The sequence below is a fragment of the Micromesistius poutassou genome (genome assembly GCF_964030765.1).
Source record: "Micromesistius poutassou genome assembly, chromosome: 23".
In the NCBI taxonomy this organism is placed as follows: Eukaryota; Metazoa; Chordata; class Actinopteri; order Gadiformes; family Gadidae; genus Micromesistius; species Micromesistius poutassou.
This window is the reverse complement of record NC_140293.1, coordinates 4,274,841-4,294,620: the sequence shown is the minus strand read 5'-3', so window position 1 is coordinate 4,294,620 and position 19,780 is coordinate 4,274,841. Positions and strand designations below refer to the sequence as shown.

General features: G+C 48.8%; 3 protein-coding genes and 1 non-coding gene across 4 annotated transcripts in view; 2 read left to right on the top strand and 2 right to left on the bottom strand.

Moving 5' to 3' along the window:
* Positions 1 to 1,311: 1,311 nt before the first annotated feature.
* Positions 1,312 to 10,831, bottom strand: efs (embryonal Fyn-associated substrate). Its single transcript, XM_084487309.1, has 8 exons — positions 10,733 to 10,831; positions 9,980 to 10,245; positions 7,737 to 9,053; positions 6,516 to 6,662; positions 4,357 to 5,277; positions 3,846 to 3,914; positions 2,031 to 2,288; positions 1,312 to 1,684 (listed from the first exon to the last, which is right to left on the bottom strand). The coding sequence occupies exons 2-8, from the start codon at positions 9,989 to 9,991 to the stop codon at positions 1,502 to 1,504; spliced, it is 2,907 nt and encodes a 968-aa protein (XP_084343435.1). The 5' UTR covers positions 9,992 to 10,245; positions 10,733 to 10,831; the 3' UTR covers positions 1,312 to 1,501.
* Positions 10,832 to 11,124: 293 nt separating this feature from the next.
* Positions 11,125 to 15,538, top strand: dhrs4 (dehydrogenase/reductase (SDR family) member 4). The gene is made up of 9 exons (XM_084487315.1): positions 11,125 to 11,266; positions 11,816 to 11,994; positions 12,200 to 12,377; positions 12,810 to 12,911; positions 13,501 to 13,571; positions 13,701 to 13,752; positions 13,963 to 14,097; positions 14,393 to 14,448; positions 14,771 to 15,538. The coding sequence occupies exons 2-9, from the start codon at positions 11,882 to 11,884 to the stop codon at positions 14,883 to 14,885; spliced, it is 822 nt and encodes a 273-aa protein (XP_084343441.1). The 5' UTR covers positions 11,125 to 11,266; positions 11,816 to 11,881; the 3' UTR covers positions 14,886 to 15,538.
* On the top strand, positions 13,129 to 13,230 carry LOC311368891 (small nucleolar RNA U6-53/MBII-28). The gene has a single exon (XR_014640045.1). It is a non-coding gene; the product is annotated as a small nucleolar RNA U6-53/MBII-28 (small nucleolar RNA).
* A 171-nt stretch (positions 15,539 to 15,709) lies between the features above and the next one.
* Positions 15,710 to 19,780, bottom strand: part of tinf2 (TERF1 (TRF1)-interacting nuclear factor 2) — a 4,979-nt gene continuing 908 nt past the window's right edge. The window contains exons 3-10 of the mRNA XM_084487311.1: positions 19,414 to 19,524; positions 18,949 to 19,044; positions 18,576 to 18,686; positions 18,201 to 18,324; positions 17,163 to 17,913; positions 16,447 to 16,493; positions 16,248 to 16,327; positions 15,710 to 16,072 (exon numbers count right to left, since the gene is read on the bottom strand). Coding sequence (XP_084343437.1) covers positions 15,965 to 16,072; positions 16,248 to 16,327; positions 16,447 to 16,493; positions 17,163 to 17,913; positions 18,201 to 18,324; positions 18,576 to 18,686; positions 18,949 to 19,044; positions 19,414 to 19,524 — 1,428 coding nt within the window. The 3' untranslated portion in view covers positions 15,710 to 15,964. The remainder of the gene's footprint in view (positions 16,073 to 16,247; positions 16,328 to 16,446; positions 16,494 to 17,162; positions 17,914 to 18,200; positions 18,325 to 18,575; positions 18,687 to 18,948; positions 19,045 to 19,413; positions 19,525 to 19,780) is intronic.

The following is a 19,780-nucleotide window of genomic DNA, read 5'->3' as shown; positions in this document are numbered from 1 at the left end:
TTAGCAAATAACACCGCAATCCCCACTAGGTGGCACTCTAAAGCAAAAAAAAAAAAGGTCTTAATGGGCGATAAAAAAAAAACCTTTAAAAGCATTGGAGAAAGTTAAACATGTAGTGTAGGAACAAAACCAATCTCTGAAAAAAAACAAATAAGATATCAATTGTGCGTCAGTTTCATATTCCACAACAGTTGCATACTATTCTGGTAGACTGTGACCCATATTATGGCTGGTGACTGGAGAAGTGTAAAAATGGAACCTGGAGGAGTGACAGATGGGAAACAGGTGTATTACCATAAACATGGGTGGTCTCGATGCAGGCGCCAAGACACCAAGCCATCTCACAGAACTGTCTGTAGATGTGTATATCCACATAAAAATACTTCTGTCTTTAGTTCAGATATAATATTTTTTTTTCAATCTCCCCCTTTCCGGTTGGGCAAATATATACAAAAAGGACACATGGGAAGGCTAGCGATGTCAGCTAGGAAACCAAATCAACCGCAAGTAACAGCATGAGAAACAGGAGGGAAAACGACAAACAGCGAAACATGGGAGACCTGTGAACCTTTACGCGACAGGTTGGGATAGGTAAACCGGGCCAACTGGTTTGTGAACCTCCACCCATGGAATGCCGTGGGAATGAAAACAGTTCCCCATAACACCGCGCCCTGCTAAAGGGTTCATTGCTCTTCCCCTCTCCGACTCATCTCTCCATATAATTTTCTCTTCATAGTGTAGTGTAGGCTGTGTACTGCATGATATGGGTGCTCCGATTTTTTCACCAAAGGGATGGGTATATGGCTAATGGCTGTATGTAACAGAGAGCAATGCTAGCCAACTAGCCAAATTAGTTTCAGGCTGTTGGATGGGCAAATAAAGTTGAAAAACTAAAAATGAAAAGCTTAATAAATGAAGTTGACCGCATCAAACATCCAAGGAAATGCTTAAAATGGCAGAATACAGAGAGGGAGTTACCTAGATAAATAACTCCAAACTAAGACAGCAAAAAAGGTCAAACACAAAGCACTACAGAAAGAAAAGCAGCTCAAATTGACAAAGGTGTCAAATATATATATACATATATATTTGAAAACAATAAGTTATCAACACGCAAAGACACACACACACACGCAAAGCGGTCAGGAATAAAACAAATGGGCAAGGCCACACACACACACACACACACACACACACACACACACACACACACACACACACACACACACACACACACACACACACACACACACACACACACACACACACACACACACACACACACACACACACACACACACACACAATATTAGGATCCAGCTTGGGTGCAGTTGCAGCGTGCTGTTGCAGCGTGCTTGACTATTTGACTCTGTTTGCTTCAACTCTTGACCTCCGTCATCAAAAAACACTTTTCATGGCCGTTGAGAAAAAAAACAAAAAACACACAGGTGTAGTGTAAACGTGGTGATGACGACGACGATGATGATTACAATGATGAAGATCAGGAGATCTCGGCCAGGCGCTGTAGCAGACCCGAGAAGCCGGCGGCCTGCTGGGACAGCTCGGCCACGCGGTCCACCATCTCCTGCGTGGCCGTGACCGACGGGTAGTTCTGCGCCGCACCCTTGGTCGCCACGACGACCGTCTTGAGGGACTGGCACAGCCGACCGCTCGAAGTGGTGACCTAAATAAAAAAAACATAGCATTATTTTTGAGAGCGCAAAAGAGCGAAGTGGAGACAATTATAGGTTCATGGACGAACAAGAGAGCAAAGAGGCCGTCCCTACTGGAAACTAGTTTAATGTGGGAACTACTTTTCTTTAATACCATTATGTGCATACCGCGTGTAAATGATTACTTACTACTATGCCTTGTGTAAATAGGAGTTTGGACATTATACATATTATTATAATCACACACACACACACACACACACACACACACACACACACACACACACACACACACACACACACACACACACACACACACACACACACACACACACACACACACACACACACACACACCTTGGCCCTGAGGTCGGGCGAGGACAGCAGGCGGGACAGTGTGTCGCCGATAAACACCAGCTTGTGGGCGGTGACGATGAGGCTCTTGCCACGTGCCACGAAGACGCGCGGCGGCTGGTTGCCCTGCACGCTGCCGAACAGCCCGTCGATGGAGTCCGCCAGGCAGGACAGGTGGGCCAGGCTCTGGGAGGAGTAGAACGAGAGCAGCTCCGAGTCCTCCAGGGACAGGGAGGCGGGCAGCGGCGGGGACGGAGTCACCTGGAGGGGGGGGAAAGGGTACCGAGTCATGAGTCCAAAAGGACGTACTTAATCCTTAGTTAAAAGACGAGTAACACTCCATCCACTCATCATGACAGGAGGTTCCGTCCCAAGCTGAGGCTCGTCCGGTCGAGCGCCATGAGGAGGTGTAGGATTACGTAGTCAGAGAATGGCTACAACACTTTGTGTCCCTAAGACAATTCCGCAGCCACTTAAGAGTCTTGGCGTGCAGCTTACGAGTAGAACCCCGGGACAATGGAGGTGGAGGAAAACAACATGGGGCGATTTAGCAGGAAGCACGAGGTCACACCGGTATAAACAGACCTTTGGAATCCAGCCCGTGATATAGGGCACTCTATTCATACCATTTGGACCGAACTTTACCAATGCTAGAATGGAGTTGGATCCATCCACCCTACATCTGGGTGGATATATTTTTACATGGCTCGCAAACAGCTAAGCCCAAAACTTTACCCCTGATGGTAAAATAGGACACTTTCACTCATAGCTATAGAGCATGCGTGGGTATTCTTGCGCGTGTGTGTATACAAACAAGCCATTGTTCAGTATGGAGAACCACGCAGTTCCCGATTCAAACCCAATGTCAACAGCCTCGGGCAACAGAAGGAGAGCGAGTGTGTAGACAGAGACCGTGTTTGTTGTCTGCCGTTTTGATTTGTTATTGTTGGGCCGTGACTCGTCCAAATGTTTGGAACGTGGTTTTTCCGTGTGCTCAGCGATCCTGCCGAAATGTTCACCGTATCAAATCAAATGAAAAGAGAGGCCTGACTCGGGACCTTCTCGTGAGGCCGGACTTTCGTGCTTAGATCAAGAGGGAAATGACCACGGAGGTCAGATAGGATTTAGATCAGCCGCCAGATCTCAGAGGGATTATGCAGTGAAGCGCTAGTGAGGATTCACATTCAGACCGGTTTAGTCCGGTGCAGGGGTCCGAACTGCTGTGGAAGCCGCTGTAATGACTGGCTGCCCATCAGTAAACCACACACACACACACACACACACACACACACACACACACACACACACACACACACACACACACACACACACACACACACACACACACACACACACACACACACACACACACACACACACACACACACACACACACACAATCAATGGCCTATCTGTGCAGGGCTGGTGACAGTGAGTCCGTGTCTGCAGTGTTAAGAGTGCAAGAGTCTTTAAAAGAGGAAAGAACGGTGTCATCGGAACCTAGTGAAATCAGAGCTGCTGTTGGTGTTCAGCTTTACATAAACAAAGATAATATCATGTAGTGTTTACTACCAGCTACCTCTGGGATAGAAAACTGGACTGCACCGGCCGCATGGCCTGCTTGTATACACAGCAAGAAGAAGTTCCGCTCAGTTGACCATAGATAGACCATGACCATAGATACCGCTCTGGGTTTGGACTACGCATGATTGGCTCAGCCCAAGTGGGTGGGAGGCCAGCTATCACTGGGTGTTAATCTTAAAGAAATTAAAATAGGAAGGGAATCTAAACCGGTTGGAGAAAGGTAAGTAGGCCTACCCGGGTCTCTGCAGTGATTGTCAGCCCGTTCTCCGTCGGTGTCTCAGGAGGTGGAGGCTCCGGTTTCCCCTGGAGGCGAGAGGGGAGGGTGGGTTACAGATGACACACACACACACACACACACACACACACACACACACACACACACACACACACACACACACACACACACACACACACACACACACACACACACACACACACACACACACACACACACACACACACACACACACACACACACACACACAATAGTACGGATGTGTTCAGGATAAAAATAGGTAAATATAAAAACAGCACCAGGCGGACAGCAAGACAAAAGGCAGGAAGTGCACGGGGAGCTAGCAGGCTGCGCGGATAATGATCGCCTTGAAAGAGTGCGACCACTTCAAGCCCCCGGCGGGAGACGGAAACATAATATCAACAGCCGGTAGCTGGCAGAGGTGCAATTGTTTGGTGCGGAGCAGACTACTTATACAACTACCAGACAGAGAGTTGAATGTAGACGAACCTGCAGCTTGACGTAACCCACGCTGTCCCCAGTGGGCAGGGGCGCCGCTGCGGGCGTCAGACCGATCCCAGCGTACTCGTTGCTGGGGTCGTCCTCGTCGTCACAGCAACCCAGGGTGAGGGTTACAGGGCCCGGGGCGGCGGGCAGCGGGAACGCCGGCTGAGGCGTCGGGGGAAGCGGCCGCTCCTGGATCCAGCTGCCCTTGCGTGAGCCCATCCCCCCTCCTCCCCCTCCCCCTCCCCCGGACGACTTCCCGCCATCAGCGGCGGCGACCGGGAGGGCAGGCAGCGGCCGGCGGGACAGTGAGTCCTGGGAGGGCAGGCGGGGGCGGCCCTGCGTCTGCAGCAGCAGCAGGCTGTCCTCCAGCGCCCGCTGGACCAATGAGAGCAGCCCGTCGGCGGGGGGGGCGTTGCCGACGGCCGACAGGGCGGGCAGCAGCTCCGAGAGGCGGGCCCACGCCAGCTGAAGGGGCGGGTCGGCGGGGTGGCTGACCTTCCAGTTGGACAGGATCTCGGCCAACGAGGTGGCCAGGTCCCGGGAGGATGGCGTGGAGGCGGGGCACGCGGTGGCGGCGAGCACCGATTGGACGAGGCCCGAGAGCGAGGCGCGCCACTGGACGTCGCCCGAGCCGTTGCTGGAGATGGAGAGGCGGCGGGTGGAGGCGGAGGAGGAAGAGGAGGAGGAGTGGGGAAGGCCGTCCACGGTGAGGGCCGGCATGTCGTAGATGCCACAGTCCGTCTGGGAGGCGTCACCGGCCTTCTCCCCGGACAGGCTGCCGCAGGACTCGGCCGGGCCGGGCACGCCGGGGAGCGTGGGCACGCTGTACACGTCGTCGACCACCTCCAGCGTGGTGCAGGCCGAGCCGGCGAGCTGGGGGTCCGTGGTGGAGGCGTTCAGGGTGATGGTGGGGACGTCGTAGACCTGACACAGGGGGCTGTGGTTAACGACGTGTGGGACACACTGGGACCACCAGGTTCACATTATGCCGGGTCAAACTACAGCGCCTACTATGGACTACAGCACAACATTAAAAGGTCCCATGACATGCCACCAGGTGTGAGTGGGATTAGCCGTTACAAGCCATTTTGAAAATCTGCCTCTTCTGACATCACAAGTGTGCGTGGCCACCTAGATGTCTGATGGATAGGTGAGCAACGTTTGCTACAGTCCACTGGGTAGGCTGGTAGACTGATCTATCCAGCATACATCTAGGTGGACACACCCACTTGTGATGTCAGACAATGCTGTTTTTTAAAACTGCTTGTAACGGCTAATCACACTCACACCTGGTGGAATGTCATGGGACCTTTAAGAATTCATGTTCTCTTTGGCAACCAGAGATTCTTGTCATAGAACCCAATTACTCATATTGCGGGCATCTAAATTCTCATTCAAACAAACATGTTATGACAAGGCCAGCTGACAACAATGCTAAATAATGTAGAAAAGGGACAACAATATCTTCTGATCTGTCTCATACGGTGCCAACATAGAGGCAAGAGGTTCCAAGCGAGTCAGGCTCTGGGTGGAAGACCCCACCAGCAAGGACGAGCTGGTTAGATGCCCCATTCGATTCCTGACTTCAGCCTGGGGTTAATATATCACATCTTATCTTCTACATGGCCTTGCCTTTCTCTCTCACTTTTGACATGCTGGCGCAACAGTGGAGGACCAAGGGGGGGAAAAAAAAAGCAGAGAACATAGCAGCAGTCATGACAGTGGCCTGACCAGACAGACTGGCTCCCCCGGCAGACTGAGACAGGTGCAGCCTTGCCTCGGAGGGAGGAGGCGGGAGGGGGGGGGGCCTGGGGCTGGAATGTGGGAAGAAAGGGGTGGTGCGTCATTCGATCGTTCTCTGGCGCTGATGCACTCGACCCGCTACACCTGGTCGGCGGAGGCACTGCGGGAACGCGGAATGCCGGTTTCCCTACATCCAAAAAACCCAGCAACTGTCACCAACGCCGTCGGGTGTCCCGTTCCACTTCCAGCGCTTATTTTAAGCCTTTCAGCGTCTTTATCAGCTTTGCATTGAATTCTTAACATGACTTTACTTTGGCTCAGGGCTTACGATGACATCGTCGTTGAGGGGCAATACGAATACAGTCACGGACCGGGTAGTGGGAACGGTGGAGCCGCAGCGATCGGAGCGGGGCCTTTACCTCGGACAGGGGGTCGGTCTGGTGAGGGAGGGCTCGGGGCATGTTGTAGATGCCGTCGTCGTCGTCGTCCTCATCATTGACGTCGTGTCCCCCGAGGGAAGACGGAACAGGACGCTGCCACCGGCCCCTGGGCGGGGTGTCGTACACCTGCACACACACGTAAATAGGATTACTTACTAGTACTACAGAGTTTGGACACACACACACACACACACACACACACACACACACACACACACACACACACACACACACACACACACACACACACACACACACACACACACACACACACACACACACACACACACACAGGTTTATCCTGCTGGTGCCAAAAAATGCATCGCCAGCATCAGCTTATTTTCGTCATCACATTTAATTCCATGGGAGCCAGAACATTTAAAAGGATTAAATTAAGATGGATTTTATTTCGGCGCTTGGCGTTGTGTACTACAACAGACAAGGCTTGGATGTGGGCAGCTAAAACACAAGTGCCTTCTCAAGGTCACATACCCACTAGGGCCTTCTATATACACACACAGTCCTCCAGCTTCTTTCATTCTTACATTGAATGAGAAGGAGTGCTGTGCTGTTCTGCGGCGTCACCATTGTTATTGACTACAGAATTTCCCCAGTGCTATTGCTGCGAATGAGACACACAAAGACTCTGTGTAAACATCTTTGTGAATTGAGAGATTGTGAAAGGGGTTGTAGGGGTGGGAGTCAACTGATGCAATAATAATTGTGTCGTTGTGCATGTTGTGCAAAATGGATTTCCCATTGACATGTGTACTAATGATCCCAGTGACAGGAAGAAGAAAAAAATAACATATGGCATGGGTAGAGGCAAGTGGGAGGCTGTATGTATCTGCCCAAAGTCGTGGAAACTAAATAACAGAGCAACCCCCTCTCCTGGGTCAGATTTGCCCAGAGTTCATTAAACACATGACCTTCAATCTGAACCCATGCATGCATGCAATATGACCCAAATGCATCACGGGCGCCTCGCTCGAAAATCGTGGTTGTGCACATCACAGCCTAATTTGCGCAATAAGCAAATTGCTGGTCGACATCCAGTACCCTGGTGCCAGCCATGGAACAACAGCAGCACAATAATGGGACCAGCTCTAGCCCAACAAGCCTGAATAGAAGCTAGTGGCGCTAGTGTCGTTGTTACGGGGAAAGGGGCTTTCCAACTGTCGGGGAACCGCGAAGCCTTACCTGCTCATCCACCGGATCCTCGTTATCCTGAGCCTCTGTTTTTTTGTTGTGAGCGTTGTTTTTACTCTCCAGGCCCGTGCGCTCCTTTTGGCCGCACTGAGCTCCCTCTTTGGAGAAGTGCTTTGTGGCCGGCTTGGGCTCCGGTGCGGCGGGAGAGGTGGGCGGTGCCGCCGTGGCCGTCGTCGCTTGAACGTCTTTCCTGGTGACGCCTCTGATGGGCGGCGCCGGGGGAGGCGGCTTACGGGCGAAGTTTGGCGACCCGGGGACACGGGTCGCCTGGCTGGCCCGGATCAGCATGGGGGAGCCCCGGTGGTGTGCGGCGGGGCTGGCCTTGCCGCGGGCCACGGCCGGGTTAGGGGGAGCGCCCTTGGCCTTGGGGCCGGGCGATGACGCCTGCTTTTGGTGGGCCGCCAGAGGGGAGGGCGGGACCACGTTCCTATGGGCGCCACCGCCGGCAGCCGTGGGGCTCTGGTACACAGCGGGGGACTCCTGGGATACGGAGGAGGTTCCGTTGCAGATGACGGGAGCGGCCTGAACGGCGCCCCCTGTGGGGGTCTGGTACACGTCGTCCTCGCCCAGCGGCGTGCCCCTCGGCACCCCGTAGCAGTCTATAACAGTCTCCCTGGGCAGCAGGTAAGTGCTGTCCTGGGGGTCCTCGGCCGCCCGGTGAATCCCGCTGGGGGACAGGTACACGGCCTCCGAGGCCGGCGGGACCCCCGCCTGCTGCCTGGGGTGCTGCGGTCCCGAGGGGGTGGGCGTGGGGGGGATCTGGTAGAGGGTCCCGGCCTCGCTGCCCCGTCCCCTCAGGGAGGGGGAGCGGGGGCGCCCGGCCACCCCGATGTCCCAGTCCGGCCGTGGCCGGGTGCCCGAGCTGGAGTGGGAGCGGGGGCGGCCCCCCTCCTCCCGGCGGAGCTCCCCGGGTCGGGTCGCCGACGGCCCTGAGCCGGGACTCTGGTAGAGCCCCTCGCCGGTGGCGGTGGGGGCGCGGTAGATGCCGTCAATGTCCTCGGCGCTGGCGCTGACACGCGTGCGACAGAGCGCTGGGCCGGGGGGGCACAGGTAGACCGAGTCCTCACCGGGGCCGCGGCGGGCTGGTTCGGAGCCCGGCTGCAGCGGCGCCGGGGGTGGAGCCGCAGTGTGGAGGAGCCGCAGGCGGTTGGCCGGGGCGATGCCCTGCCGGCCGTGCAGGGAGCACAGCCACCAGCCGGGGCTGCCGCTGTGCTCCTGCTCCAGCACCATCAGGATGTCCCCCTTCCGGAAGGCCAGCTCCTCTGGGCTCTCAGCGGCGTTGTCGTACAGGGCCTTGGCCAGGACCGTCTAGGGGAGACAAGCGGTGCACACCAGGATCAAATACAGACACCCAAGCACAGAGAAACAACGAGGCACCCACAAACACCCCCCCCCCCCCCCCCCCCCCGAGTGGGGTTGAATAGGACAGTCTAGGCAATAATCACATAGGCCAGTGGATCGCTCTTCTGTGTAGTAAACAAGGAAGTGCATTTACACTGCCACATTAAGTAAGATGAGGGAAAAGTGAATAGATATTTTTTTCGGATAAGGGGACCAGTGTGTGTGTGTGTGTGTGTGTGTGTGTGTGTGTGTGTGTGTGTGTGTGTGTGTGTGTGTGTGTGTGTCAGGGGGGGTAACAAAAGCATGCCATAGATAAGGATAAATATGCACATAAAATTAGAGGAGGAAGGGAGAGGGGGGTAACTGTAAACTTAAATTTACATTGATGCCGTTAATGGGGGTAATAAAAAACGAGAGTGGGGGAGAAGAGGGGGGGGATCAATGACCGAATGGACTAGTGGACTTAATGGTAATGAGAGGAGCGCACAGAGAGGGGGAGGGGCGGCTGGGCCACATCTGTCCCTTGTTGTATGGGCTTTAATTGCGAACACTGTGCTGCCCGAGTCAAGCCCCCGCTTTCATTCTCTGAGCCAACCCCCCCACCCCACCCCCAGGGGACGGCCAGGATTCATTGCGCCATGTGGGACCCGTTCGAGTGGGTAAATGGGAAGCGCTCATCTGAAAGCAATACCTCAGGAGAATAGATAAGTTATTCAATAATTTAAATAAAATAAACCTACACCACCACCACACACGTGCCTAACGTTTATTAGCGGTATGGGTACGGGTTGATCAGGTGGACACATTAGACGTGTTTCGATATGGCTGTACCGAAATGAAAAAGAAAGAACAAAGTACTCAAAAAAAAACAAAGAGACAAGCGATGTACTCACCGAGAGAGACATTGTTGTTATGTCTTTTTAAGACCAAGCTATGAATCGTCTAATGTTTGCGGGCTCCGTCCATTAAAGCTTGGGTCGATCGGGGTCATCCATCTAGTTGAAGATTCGTTGTCTCTCCCGCACAGCCGAACATCACGAATGCATCGGCCAGGGGAGAAACTTGCTGCTGTTGCACAGCTGGGTCTCCGCTGAATCCATTGCCACCCGGTCTCCTTCAGAAAGCCAAACCCCGCTGCTGTGGTCGTCTCAAGAGGAACCTACCATCATTTGGAAAAATAGGTCACAGAGTCAATCCTGGGTGATGATAATACCGAGTCGCGCCCGTAAGGCTGAATAATGGTTTAGATATGAAAACGGGAGAGTAGGCAGGCATCAGCAGCTGTCTAGTGTTTCCACGCCCAGCGACCACAGCGCCCCGCACCAATGCTACCACTTAGCTTGGATTTCAAATCACACATTGTAACGTGAAGATACACGTTCGCTACCTGCTGTCGCCAATGTCGAAGCATAGCCGTTTGCCTCACAGTCATTAGAAAACGAATAAATACCATTAATAGCAACTGTGTAACGTAACCGCGGCCCACTCCATAGGAGCTACAAAAGCTATCTTTAAGCCGTCCACTCCGTACACTGCAAGAATTTTTCAAAGGCAATGGCAGCGTTAGATAAACATATTTATGAATGTGTGGGTTGACAAAAAGGCAGCATATAAATAAATAAGCGTTAGATAGATTGCGTGTTTACCCTTTACGTCGAAGATATTCAAACTTCACTCTCACGGGCAGCCCGAGATATGCAAAATCACTTTTGTTTCAATGGTCAAAATCCGGGAGCATTTTCAGCATCACGTCATCGTGGCGGCGCGCGCCCCCCTTCGGCGGAAGAAATATACCAGTGTCATGATAAACCGTATGCCTGACCCTGACCCATAACTAGTATTACGTTTACGGTAAACACGATTGATATTTTTTGATAATAAAACGAAACATACTTGCTGTCATTTTCTATTTTGAATTGCATTGCATTTAGTAAATGGGGAAATCGTGGAGATGTTACTACGGTTAGTGGCTTTTATTTTGAAAATCTTTAAAAAAGGAGCCCCCACCGTGACCGGAAAATAACACACGTACGTCATCGTCACGTCGGGTTGTGGGCATGGTTGGTGACCTGTCAATACTTCATGGAAGTTTAATAAGAATCATTACACTTCAGTGTCAGACATCCGCAGTCTGAATGAACATATTTCTATCTAAAGTCTAGTCAGCTTTTTTGCACAAGGTAAGGTGAACATGTCTCAATGGATTGATTGTAGTTAGTTATATGATGTTCGTTTCTTATCTCTTGTAGAGGGTCATGCTAGAATTAGTTTTGCTTTTCTAAATAAGACAGACATGCGTGAAGTGCAAACACTGTCCTAGACTTATAAAGATGCTAATTCAGTGACGAGACTGATAATGAAGCAAAAATAATAACAACGCTTAATTTATATAGAAACGGTCTGATTTGTGACTGAATAATCTGATAAGGAGATGGTGAATAACAAGCCAGGTTCCGCCTCGTAACTCATTAGCTGAAAAGCTGCTATTGAACTATGGTCCAATTCTAGTCTCTAGAGAAAGATAGGTTATAGTTATACATAACCTACACCGCATTTACGTACCATAGCATTTGATCATGCTCTCTCTCTCTCTCGTTTGGGTTTATTTGTGCTCGTTATAGTTTTTCCGTGCGCCTTTGCACTGGCTGTCTAATGCCCCCCAAAACGAACCCTGTCTACATGCAGCCAACATGGCGTATATGGCTCCTTCTGTGTCTTATTTACTCTAGTAACCGCCTCGCCCTTTGACCTACTTCCTAATCGCGCGGTCCATCGCCGCTCTCCGTGCGGAGGTGATGTGGAAGACTGTTTTCAGGGGCATTACGGCAAATCTGGTCCAAGGTCAACGCAACATGTCTCAAAGCTGCCTTGCTGGAAAGGTAGCCATAGTGACCGCCTCTACAGATGGGTAAGAAATCAAGTTAGCCCTATACCCATCCAGTGTGTCTTTAGTGATGTTTCATATGTTAGTGGCAAAGTCATCAGTGCATTCTGAGTGTGTTACTGGATGTTGCTGAGGCATCCTTAATCCATTACCTCAAAGATGGGTATCTTCCCCAAATGGATTATTTGGTCCAATTACTGGCTGTCTCTGTGTTCCGGCCCTGTGGCAGGATTGGTCTCGCTGCGGCTGAGGCGCTGGGCCGGAGGGGGGCCCACGTGGTGGTGAGCAGCCGGCGCCAGGCTAATGTGGACCGGGCTGTGGCAACGCTGCAAAGCCAGGACATTCAAGTGACCGGCACCACCTGCAACGTGGGCAAGAGCGAAGACCGAGAAAAACTGGTCCAAATGGCGAGTTCTCCCTTTTTAAAAAAAGGCCTGGGTGTCTTATCACAAGTGGGAGTGTCCCCACATTGTACAGTGTGATGTGTGTGGATCCAACTTTCGGCCAGCACATGGCTTGGTACATCAAGGAGATCTGTCTGTCAAGGGTGGACACTTTTAGGTCACCCGTGGATCGATTTTTGAATTGGCGTGTAATGACTAATGATATAGTCCTGACAGCTGATGAAATAGGACCCCTTTCATTTTGTTGTGTGAATTGGCTTTGGGGATGGGAGGAGCCTATCTTCCTTTAGATTAGGTGGTGTAATAAATTGGTTGAAAATGTAGCTGGACGACTCTCTTCAATTTATCTGCAGGGGAAGGCTTACATTGTGGTGTATAGGGGTATCTATCATGCTGTGTTAACATCTGTCCATCCATTCTCTATCTGCTGGACAGACTCTGGACCAATGTGGGGGTATAGATATCCTGGTGTCCAACGCAGCAGTGAACCCTTTCTTCGGGAATATCATGGACTCCACAGAGGCAGTTTGGGACAAGGTGAGTTATTTGTATTATTTTATACAAAAGTTAGTTTTCCATATAATAATGAGCATTAACTACAGTTGATTCACTTAAAATAAACAATTATCTGTATATTGTGTATATATTGGTCTGTGGGCCTGATATGTACAATAGCCTAGTGGTTAGAGCAGTGGTCTTTCCCTCCACGAACACCCGGTTTGATCCCTGTCCCTAACATGTCTCGATTTGTGCTCTCCGATGATGATTCCGCCATGCTAATACCGATGCTCCAGGTTTGACGTGTGTCTGCCTGGTGCACGTGAGTTCAACCTACCTTCTCACTGTACAAGTGGGCTGAATTTATTTTAAGAAAGTGTTCCACTTGATGGATATACAAGTCACTTGCTCATCGGGGTAACTGAATAAATTGCTGAATAATATGATATCCAAGCTATATGTTTGGTTTGAGTATGAGGTGTTTTTTTAAGCAGAATTGACCCCAAAAAAATGTCCCAACAAGACAACACAACTAAAGAAAGAAGTGTGGATTTATTTTGTTTACTGTTGGTTTGACGTAGTCACTTCCAGACTCTGACTTCCTTCTCTCCATCCCTCCGTCGACTAGATCCTGGATGTGAATGTAAAGTCAGCGTTTCTAATGACCAAGCTGGTGGTGCCGCACATTGAGAAAAGAGGGTGTGTGTGTGAGAATAAGAAACATATCAAAACTTTTGAAACTTTTTCAAAGAGACAACCTGTGCCTTAGAGATCCATCAGTGACCCATCGTTCTTGGTTTTGTTTTGTTTCATTTGTTTTCCCGCCAGAGGGGGCAGCGTGGTGTTTGTGTCGTCGGTGGCCGGTTACCAACCGATGCCGGTAAGCGGACTTTGATATCGTTGCTGTAGTCATGGTGTCATCTTTCACAGATGTACCATACAGTTACCGTCAATACAGTGCATTCAATAAAATAAAGTATTACACATGACCACTTGGGAGTCCCCTTCAGTATCACTTAATTATACTGTACTTATATCACTGATATTAAATATACAAACTTATTAACACACTGTGTCTGGCTTCCCACAGGCTTTGGGTCCCTACAGCGTGAGTAAGACTGCGTTGCTGGGCTTGACTAGGGCCCTGGCCCCTGAGCTGGCTCAGAGCAACATCAGGGTCAACTGTGTGGCCCCTGGAGTTATCAAGACTCAGTTTAGTAGTATGGTGAGTATGATCCACATCGCAGTTTTGTGTGTGTGTGTGTGTGTGTGTGTGTGTGTGTGTGTGTGTGTGTGTGTGTGTGTGTGTGTGTGTGTGTGTGTGTGTGTGTGTGTGTGTGTGTGTGTGTGTGTGTGTGTGTGTGTGTATCCAAGTCTTGTGAAATCATATCATAAAGTAAAACAAAATGTGTGGGGTTAGGTTCATTCCTGCCTCTAAAACCGAACATACCTTTTGACTGATACTGATACTTATTTTATTGTTCAGTTCTGCGTCTCATTGGAAATCTATTCCTCCCCAGCTATGGAAGAACGAGGACATCGCTGAAGAGTTTATGAAGCAGACATGTATTAAAAGGTGAACTTTCGATGACGCCATTTTCCCCATGGGCTTGGAAAGATTGGCTGAACGATGCTGGTTTTATTCCATTATTGAGTCACATTTTCTCATCTTCTCATCAATTATCTGTATGCATTTTCCTCAGGGTTAATAAGTGATATATATAGGGGCGGGGTTAAATAAGTGTTTAATGTTTTTAATGAGGGGAAGTACGGAAGCCCATAACATTCACATGAGTAAAAAAATAATAATTACTCATGTGAATGCAATGAGCTTCCGTAGGGAAGTGATTGAAAGGTTTTTTACAGTTGACCTTATCTTTCCTTTTTTTTCTCCCCAGAATCGGGGAGCCCGAGGAAATCGGCGGGGTGATCGCATTTCTGTGCTCTAAAGACGCGTCGTACATCACCGGGGAGACCATCACTGTCACTGGGGGGATGAACTGTCGACTGTAAACCAGCCAATGCAACCGGCTCACACACTTTACATATATCGTGTGTCCACAAACGCTGATTAGCCATTTATTAATTTCATTAATTGATTTGGTTAGTTGTTCTTTTCACCTAAGATGTAAAAGGTCAGGGTATAGATGTGTATGGATCTGAAGAGATTTGATCCTGTATGATCGTATTGAATGGGAAGTGGGAGTGATAGTTGTGCCTTATTTACAAAGCATCAGAAGAATAAAAACAAACTGGTGCCATTTTTAAAGGTTCAACTTATTTCCTCTGCCATTACATTTAATTGTTAGCCTGGGAACCAAACCAATCTGCCAGAAAATGTTGTATGTGCTCTGGCTTATGGCTTATGTTGTATGTGCTCTGGCTGTACAGAGGAGAACCTTATAAGAGCACAATATCATCTTGGTTGTCCTATAAAACAACCAAGAAGGCTGCTGCTGATGTGCCGCACGTTCCATTGCTCGGATCGGTCGTCGGTCTTAGCAATTGCTATCAGTTATTTGTCGAGTTGTGTTTAATAGTACAATTGTAAGACATTAACAACTTAAAAATGAATCAGTCCCGCTGAAATATTTGTTGCATGAATGAGAAATATGTTGGAAATCAACGTTGGATATTGATAAAGCAAACCATACACAATAAGGTGAAACAAGCAAGTTTATTAACTTATTAAAAATACATTAGACGTCACTTATTGTAGATCAGATTTCAACTGCAAAAACAAATCAAACAAAGTATTTATTAAATCAAATTATAGTACAGTATTCATATCTACTTGAGGACATTTAATGTTAGAGCTCTGGTTAAAATACATTTGTGTAGGGCATTATAGTATTTCTTTATTGATATATACATATGTAGTTTGACACATACAAAGCCTTTATTAGTTGCATATGCACTATATTAACACAAATGTCAGGTAAACATTTTTGACTGCAGCAATTCTGATAAGTAAGTAACCAACTTCAGGAGAGTCACATTCCATGATCATGTACCTTAATCTTTAATAAACATATTTTAAAAAGTGACATCACACACATGACGGTGAACATGCATCTCCTCCATCTCTTCCATCATCCGGGGGAGAGTAAGTTAGGCCTGGCCATCCAAGGTTTACAGAATTCACGCAGAGTTGGAACATAGGTGTTGTGTTTGGTCTTGTAGTAACGCTTTACAAACAGCTGGGACACACACACACACAAAAATTATAATCTTTCTGCATCAATCTAAATATAGGGACACACACAAATAGTTTTAAATCCATCCAATACACAATGCATGTCTCTGGCGACCACTACTGGTCAGACCTAAGCAGAGAAATGATTCCCTTCCTACCAGTCGGTTTTTTGTACGTACCATCCCTTTAAAGTTCTTTGTGGCCTCATCCTCCGAATCTCCTATGATGTCGTCGCTGTCTCCGGGTGTGGGAAGGGCCTCTACACATCAAAGTTGACACATAATCCACAGTTTAACTTAAGTCTAGATGGTATCAGCCCATTGTTTCAAAAGTCCCTATACCAATTTATCATTCCAACCTATGGAGTAATTTTTATACCTGGAATTGTTGGAGAGCTGGATATACCTGGATATACATGACAATTCCTGTAAAAAAAAAAAAAAAAAAAAAAAAATAGAAACAAAACATGAAAAATGAGTCATGTAAAAAAAGAATGAAAATAAAATAATTATTTCTCACCTAGGATTGCAAGGTTAAAAAAACACTGCTGAGAAGGCTATGGAACTAGTCTTGCTACTAAGCTGCGATTGTATTTATTACTACCAATTGAATCCGTTATAGGCTGGATCATATGGAAATGTAAAAAAAGGATAACTTCCTACAATAATAACTACACACTACATTTCTCGGATATGATTCTTATTTTTTATTTATTTTTAGTTTAAAAATAACAATCTTAAGACTTTTTCAAACAGTCACAGTAGGACAGATTTTTTTAATAAGCTGTTTTTGAAGTCCACCCCAGTTCATAAGGTTACATTTTCTGCCAAAGAAACACTTTACATTCAAACCATAAAGATGGACTAAAGAGGGTTCAGGAAGGGGACGATACAAAAAGGTTAAAAGCAGTTAGAGGCCGACCTTTGCAGAAGCCTTTTAAAGCAGAATAGAAGAAAGCAGAATCCATCCATTTTACAACTCCTTTTAAATTTGCTATCTGTGGTAAGGAGCCATTTTAACCCCCCTAGTCTGTCAAACATTGAGGTTCAAAGAACAATAAGAAAATAAGTGCTCCATGTACGCTCGTCTCTTACTCTTTATCTGAGCAGGGGGTCTCGGTCTTGCATTTCCTCCGTTTCCCCTTCGAGTTCTTGAGCACATTCTTCTTCACGCGCGCGTTGCCACTACTTCCCTGCTCGCCGTTGTCGTCGTCATGGTCACGCTTGGACCCCGCACCCTCTGCGTTGGCGGTGACGAACGCTGCCCGGTCCAGCCTGTGGAGGAGCACCTTGGGCTGGTGGACCAGACAGGAGGAGAACAGGGCTGGCATGGCCCCGCGGATTTCGCTCAGGGGCCCCGCGGGGTCCGGCTCTCCGTCGCCGTCTTCCGAGAGACTCTGGCTTCGGCTCCGCTGGCGTCCATTTCGTCTTCCGCTCTGCTTCTTCAAACTCCTCCGGCCCCTTTTAGAGGCACCACGGCCGACCGGCCTCTTTTCTTCTTCCTCCTCCTCCTCCTCCTCCTCCTCCTCCGTGCCCGCTCCTTCTTCCTCGTCGTCGGGCTGTTTGCGTTTCGCTCCGTTGCTCCTCTCGCTCTCCTCCTTCGCCTTCTTCGTCCTGCCGGCCACCATGATCATGGCCGGCACGTCTTTGTTGGATATCAGCCCGATGACTGGCGCGATAAACTGGCCCTTATCCACCGCGGCGCCTGTCCGACGACCGGCGCCCGGCGCGCTCCTCGGGGAAGTGCTGTGATCGACCGCCGTTGGCTGGTCGGAGGGCGGCTTCCCAGAGGGCAGAAGAGACAGCGAGGTCAAGATGGAGTCGCCCATTTTCGGAGGCAGGGAGGCTGTGAAAGGGAAGGAGCCACTTTTAAAAAGAGACTCTTCTCCCACTATCTCCCCTACTGACATCATTCGTTCAAGCTAAAACATGATATTGGGCCCTTCTTGTTATATTCTAGGCTCCATTGGGGATCACCACAACTGCTGGTATTTACCATTGAAGTTTTTTTTCCAAAGATAACAATAACGACAAGTCTGGACGTCAACGGGTGCACTTCCCACCAGAGTCTACATACAGGGCCAAAACGTTGAGCATTAATCAGTCACTGTGGCCAGAAACACTTTGTCCTACCTGCCAATTCCAGACGGCCTAGACACGTCTGGTACTGCAGAATGGTCTTCAGCAGCTGAGGCTGCGTGGCCGCCTGCGCACACTCCTCCAGCACAGGGGGGGCAGCGCTGAGCCACGACACTGTCTGAACCCACAGAGACACAATGAGAAGGATTTATGACACCGGAGGGGATTGGATGAGCTCATCAGTACTTTTGAAGATCAAAGAAATAGGTATACATATAATAACATAAAATACATTAAAACGTTAGTGGTAAACCCTGATTATCTTCCAAAATACACACTTTTAATGTGGTATTAAACCATTTGAGTATCACAAATGCTCAATTAAAAAAAACAATCATACTCCTGAAAGACAGGTGAGCACTGGTGTACCTGAGCCAGGTTAGGGACAGGGAGCAGCTGGTCCAGGCGAATCAGAAACTCCCAAAGCAGCTTTTCAAGTTCCTCGTCAAACTTGGGACCATACTCCTCAGGAAACTCCTCCTGTACACAAAGAAAAGACACAGACATGAATAATGTGAAGATGTTTTCATGCCTTCATGAAACTAAAAATAGAGTAAATACACAAACTATAAACTATCCTATAAAGCAAGCGAAGGAGTCTCATTCGTCACTCTTTGTTTTTATTCTATTTGTTTTAACTGTGTCTGTGTTTGTGTGCATATCTGTGTCTGCTTGTCTGTGCGTGCGTGCGTGCGTGCGTGCGTGTCTGCTTGTCTGTGTCTCCGTGTACTTGTGTGTGTACCTTGAAGAACTGCAGTCTCTCAGCAGGGTTCTTCAGCAGAGTCTCCACCATCTCCTGGAAGCTGCTCACCGTCCTCTCGATTTTAAGGTCCTTTTTCTAAACACATAAAATTAGAAATTACAAAAAAACATTTCACACGAAAAGTGGTTGACACAACATGGAGAGCAAAGCAGTCATACTCCAACTGGCCACCATGGGAGATAGATGGTGTGGTTTCTTTTTTTTGTGAAGTTTTATTTGTATTTTCTTTATGAGGAGGATTCACAAAAGTAAAAAAGAGACACAAAATCACCCCATCACCCCATCCGCCCACCTACCCCCCCCTCTCGCCCACCCACCCACAACCCACCTCTCATAAGAAAATAAAAATGGTGGTGTGGTTTCTTATTGGTGTTTGTTAGGCTTCTCCTGCAGCTCTAAAGCCCTGGTTTAAATGTTCTCGAGTTGAATGTGGTTCTCGCCTACCAGTTTTGAAGCTGTGGAACAGGGTTCAGGAGCACGGAACCGTTCCAAATGTCGGTTTATCAGCTCCCGGTCAGGTTGATCCGGACTGCAGAAGAGGAGCTCCAGAATCAACTGTAAAATAAAAAGGAAACGGCAGTTGGAGCTGGGACACACCCACTTCCTGAAATGGATTGATTCGTTTGCAATTCTTTGTTGCTGGTCGTTTAACGTTCTTTGGTAAAGGCTCCTGAAAGTAAAATGCTTTATTTCCCTCTTTAAAATAATTCATATAACTTATTGAATAGAAAGTTTAAAATCGGCAGAAGTTATTCTAGAGGTTCGTCATAATACACTTTATAAATATACAAAGAAAGAAACACACACACAG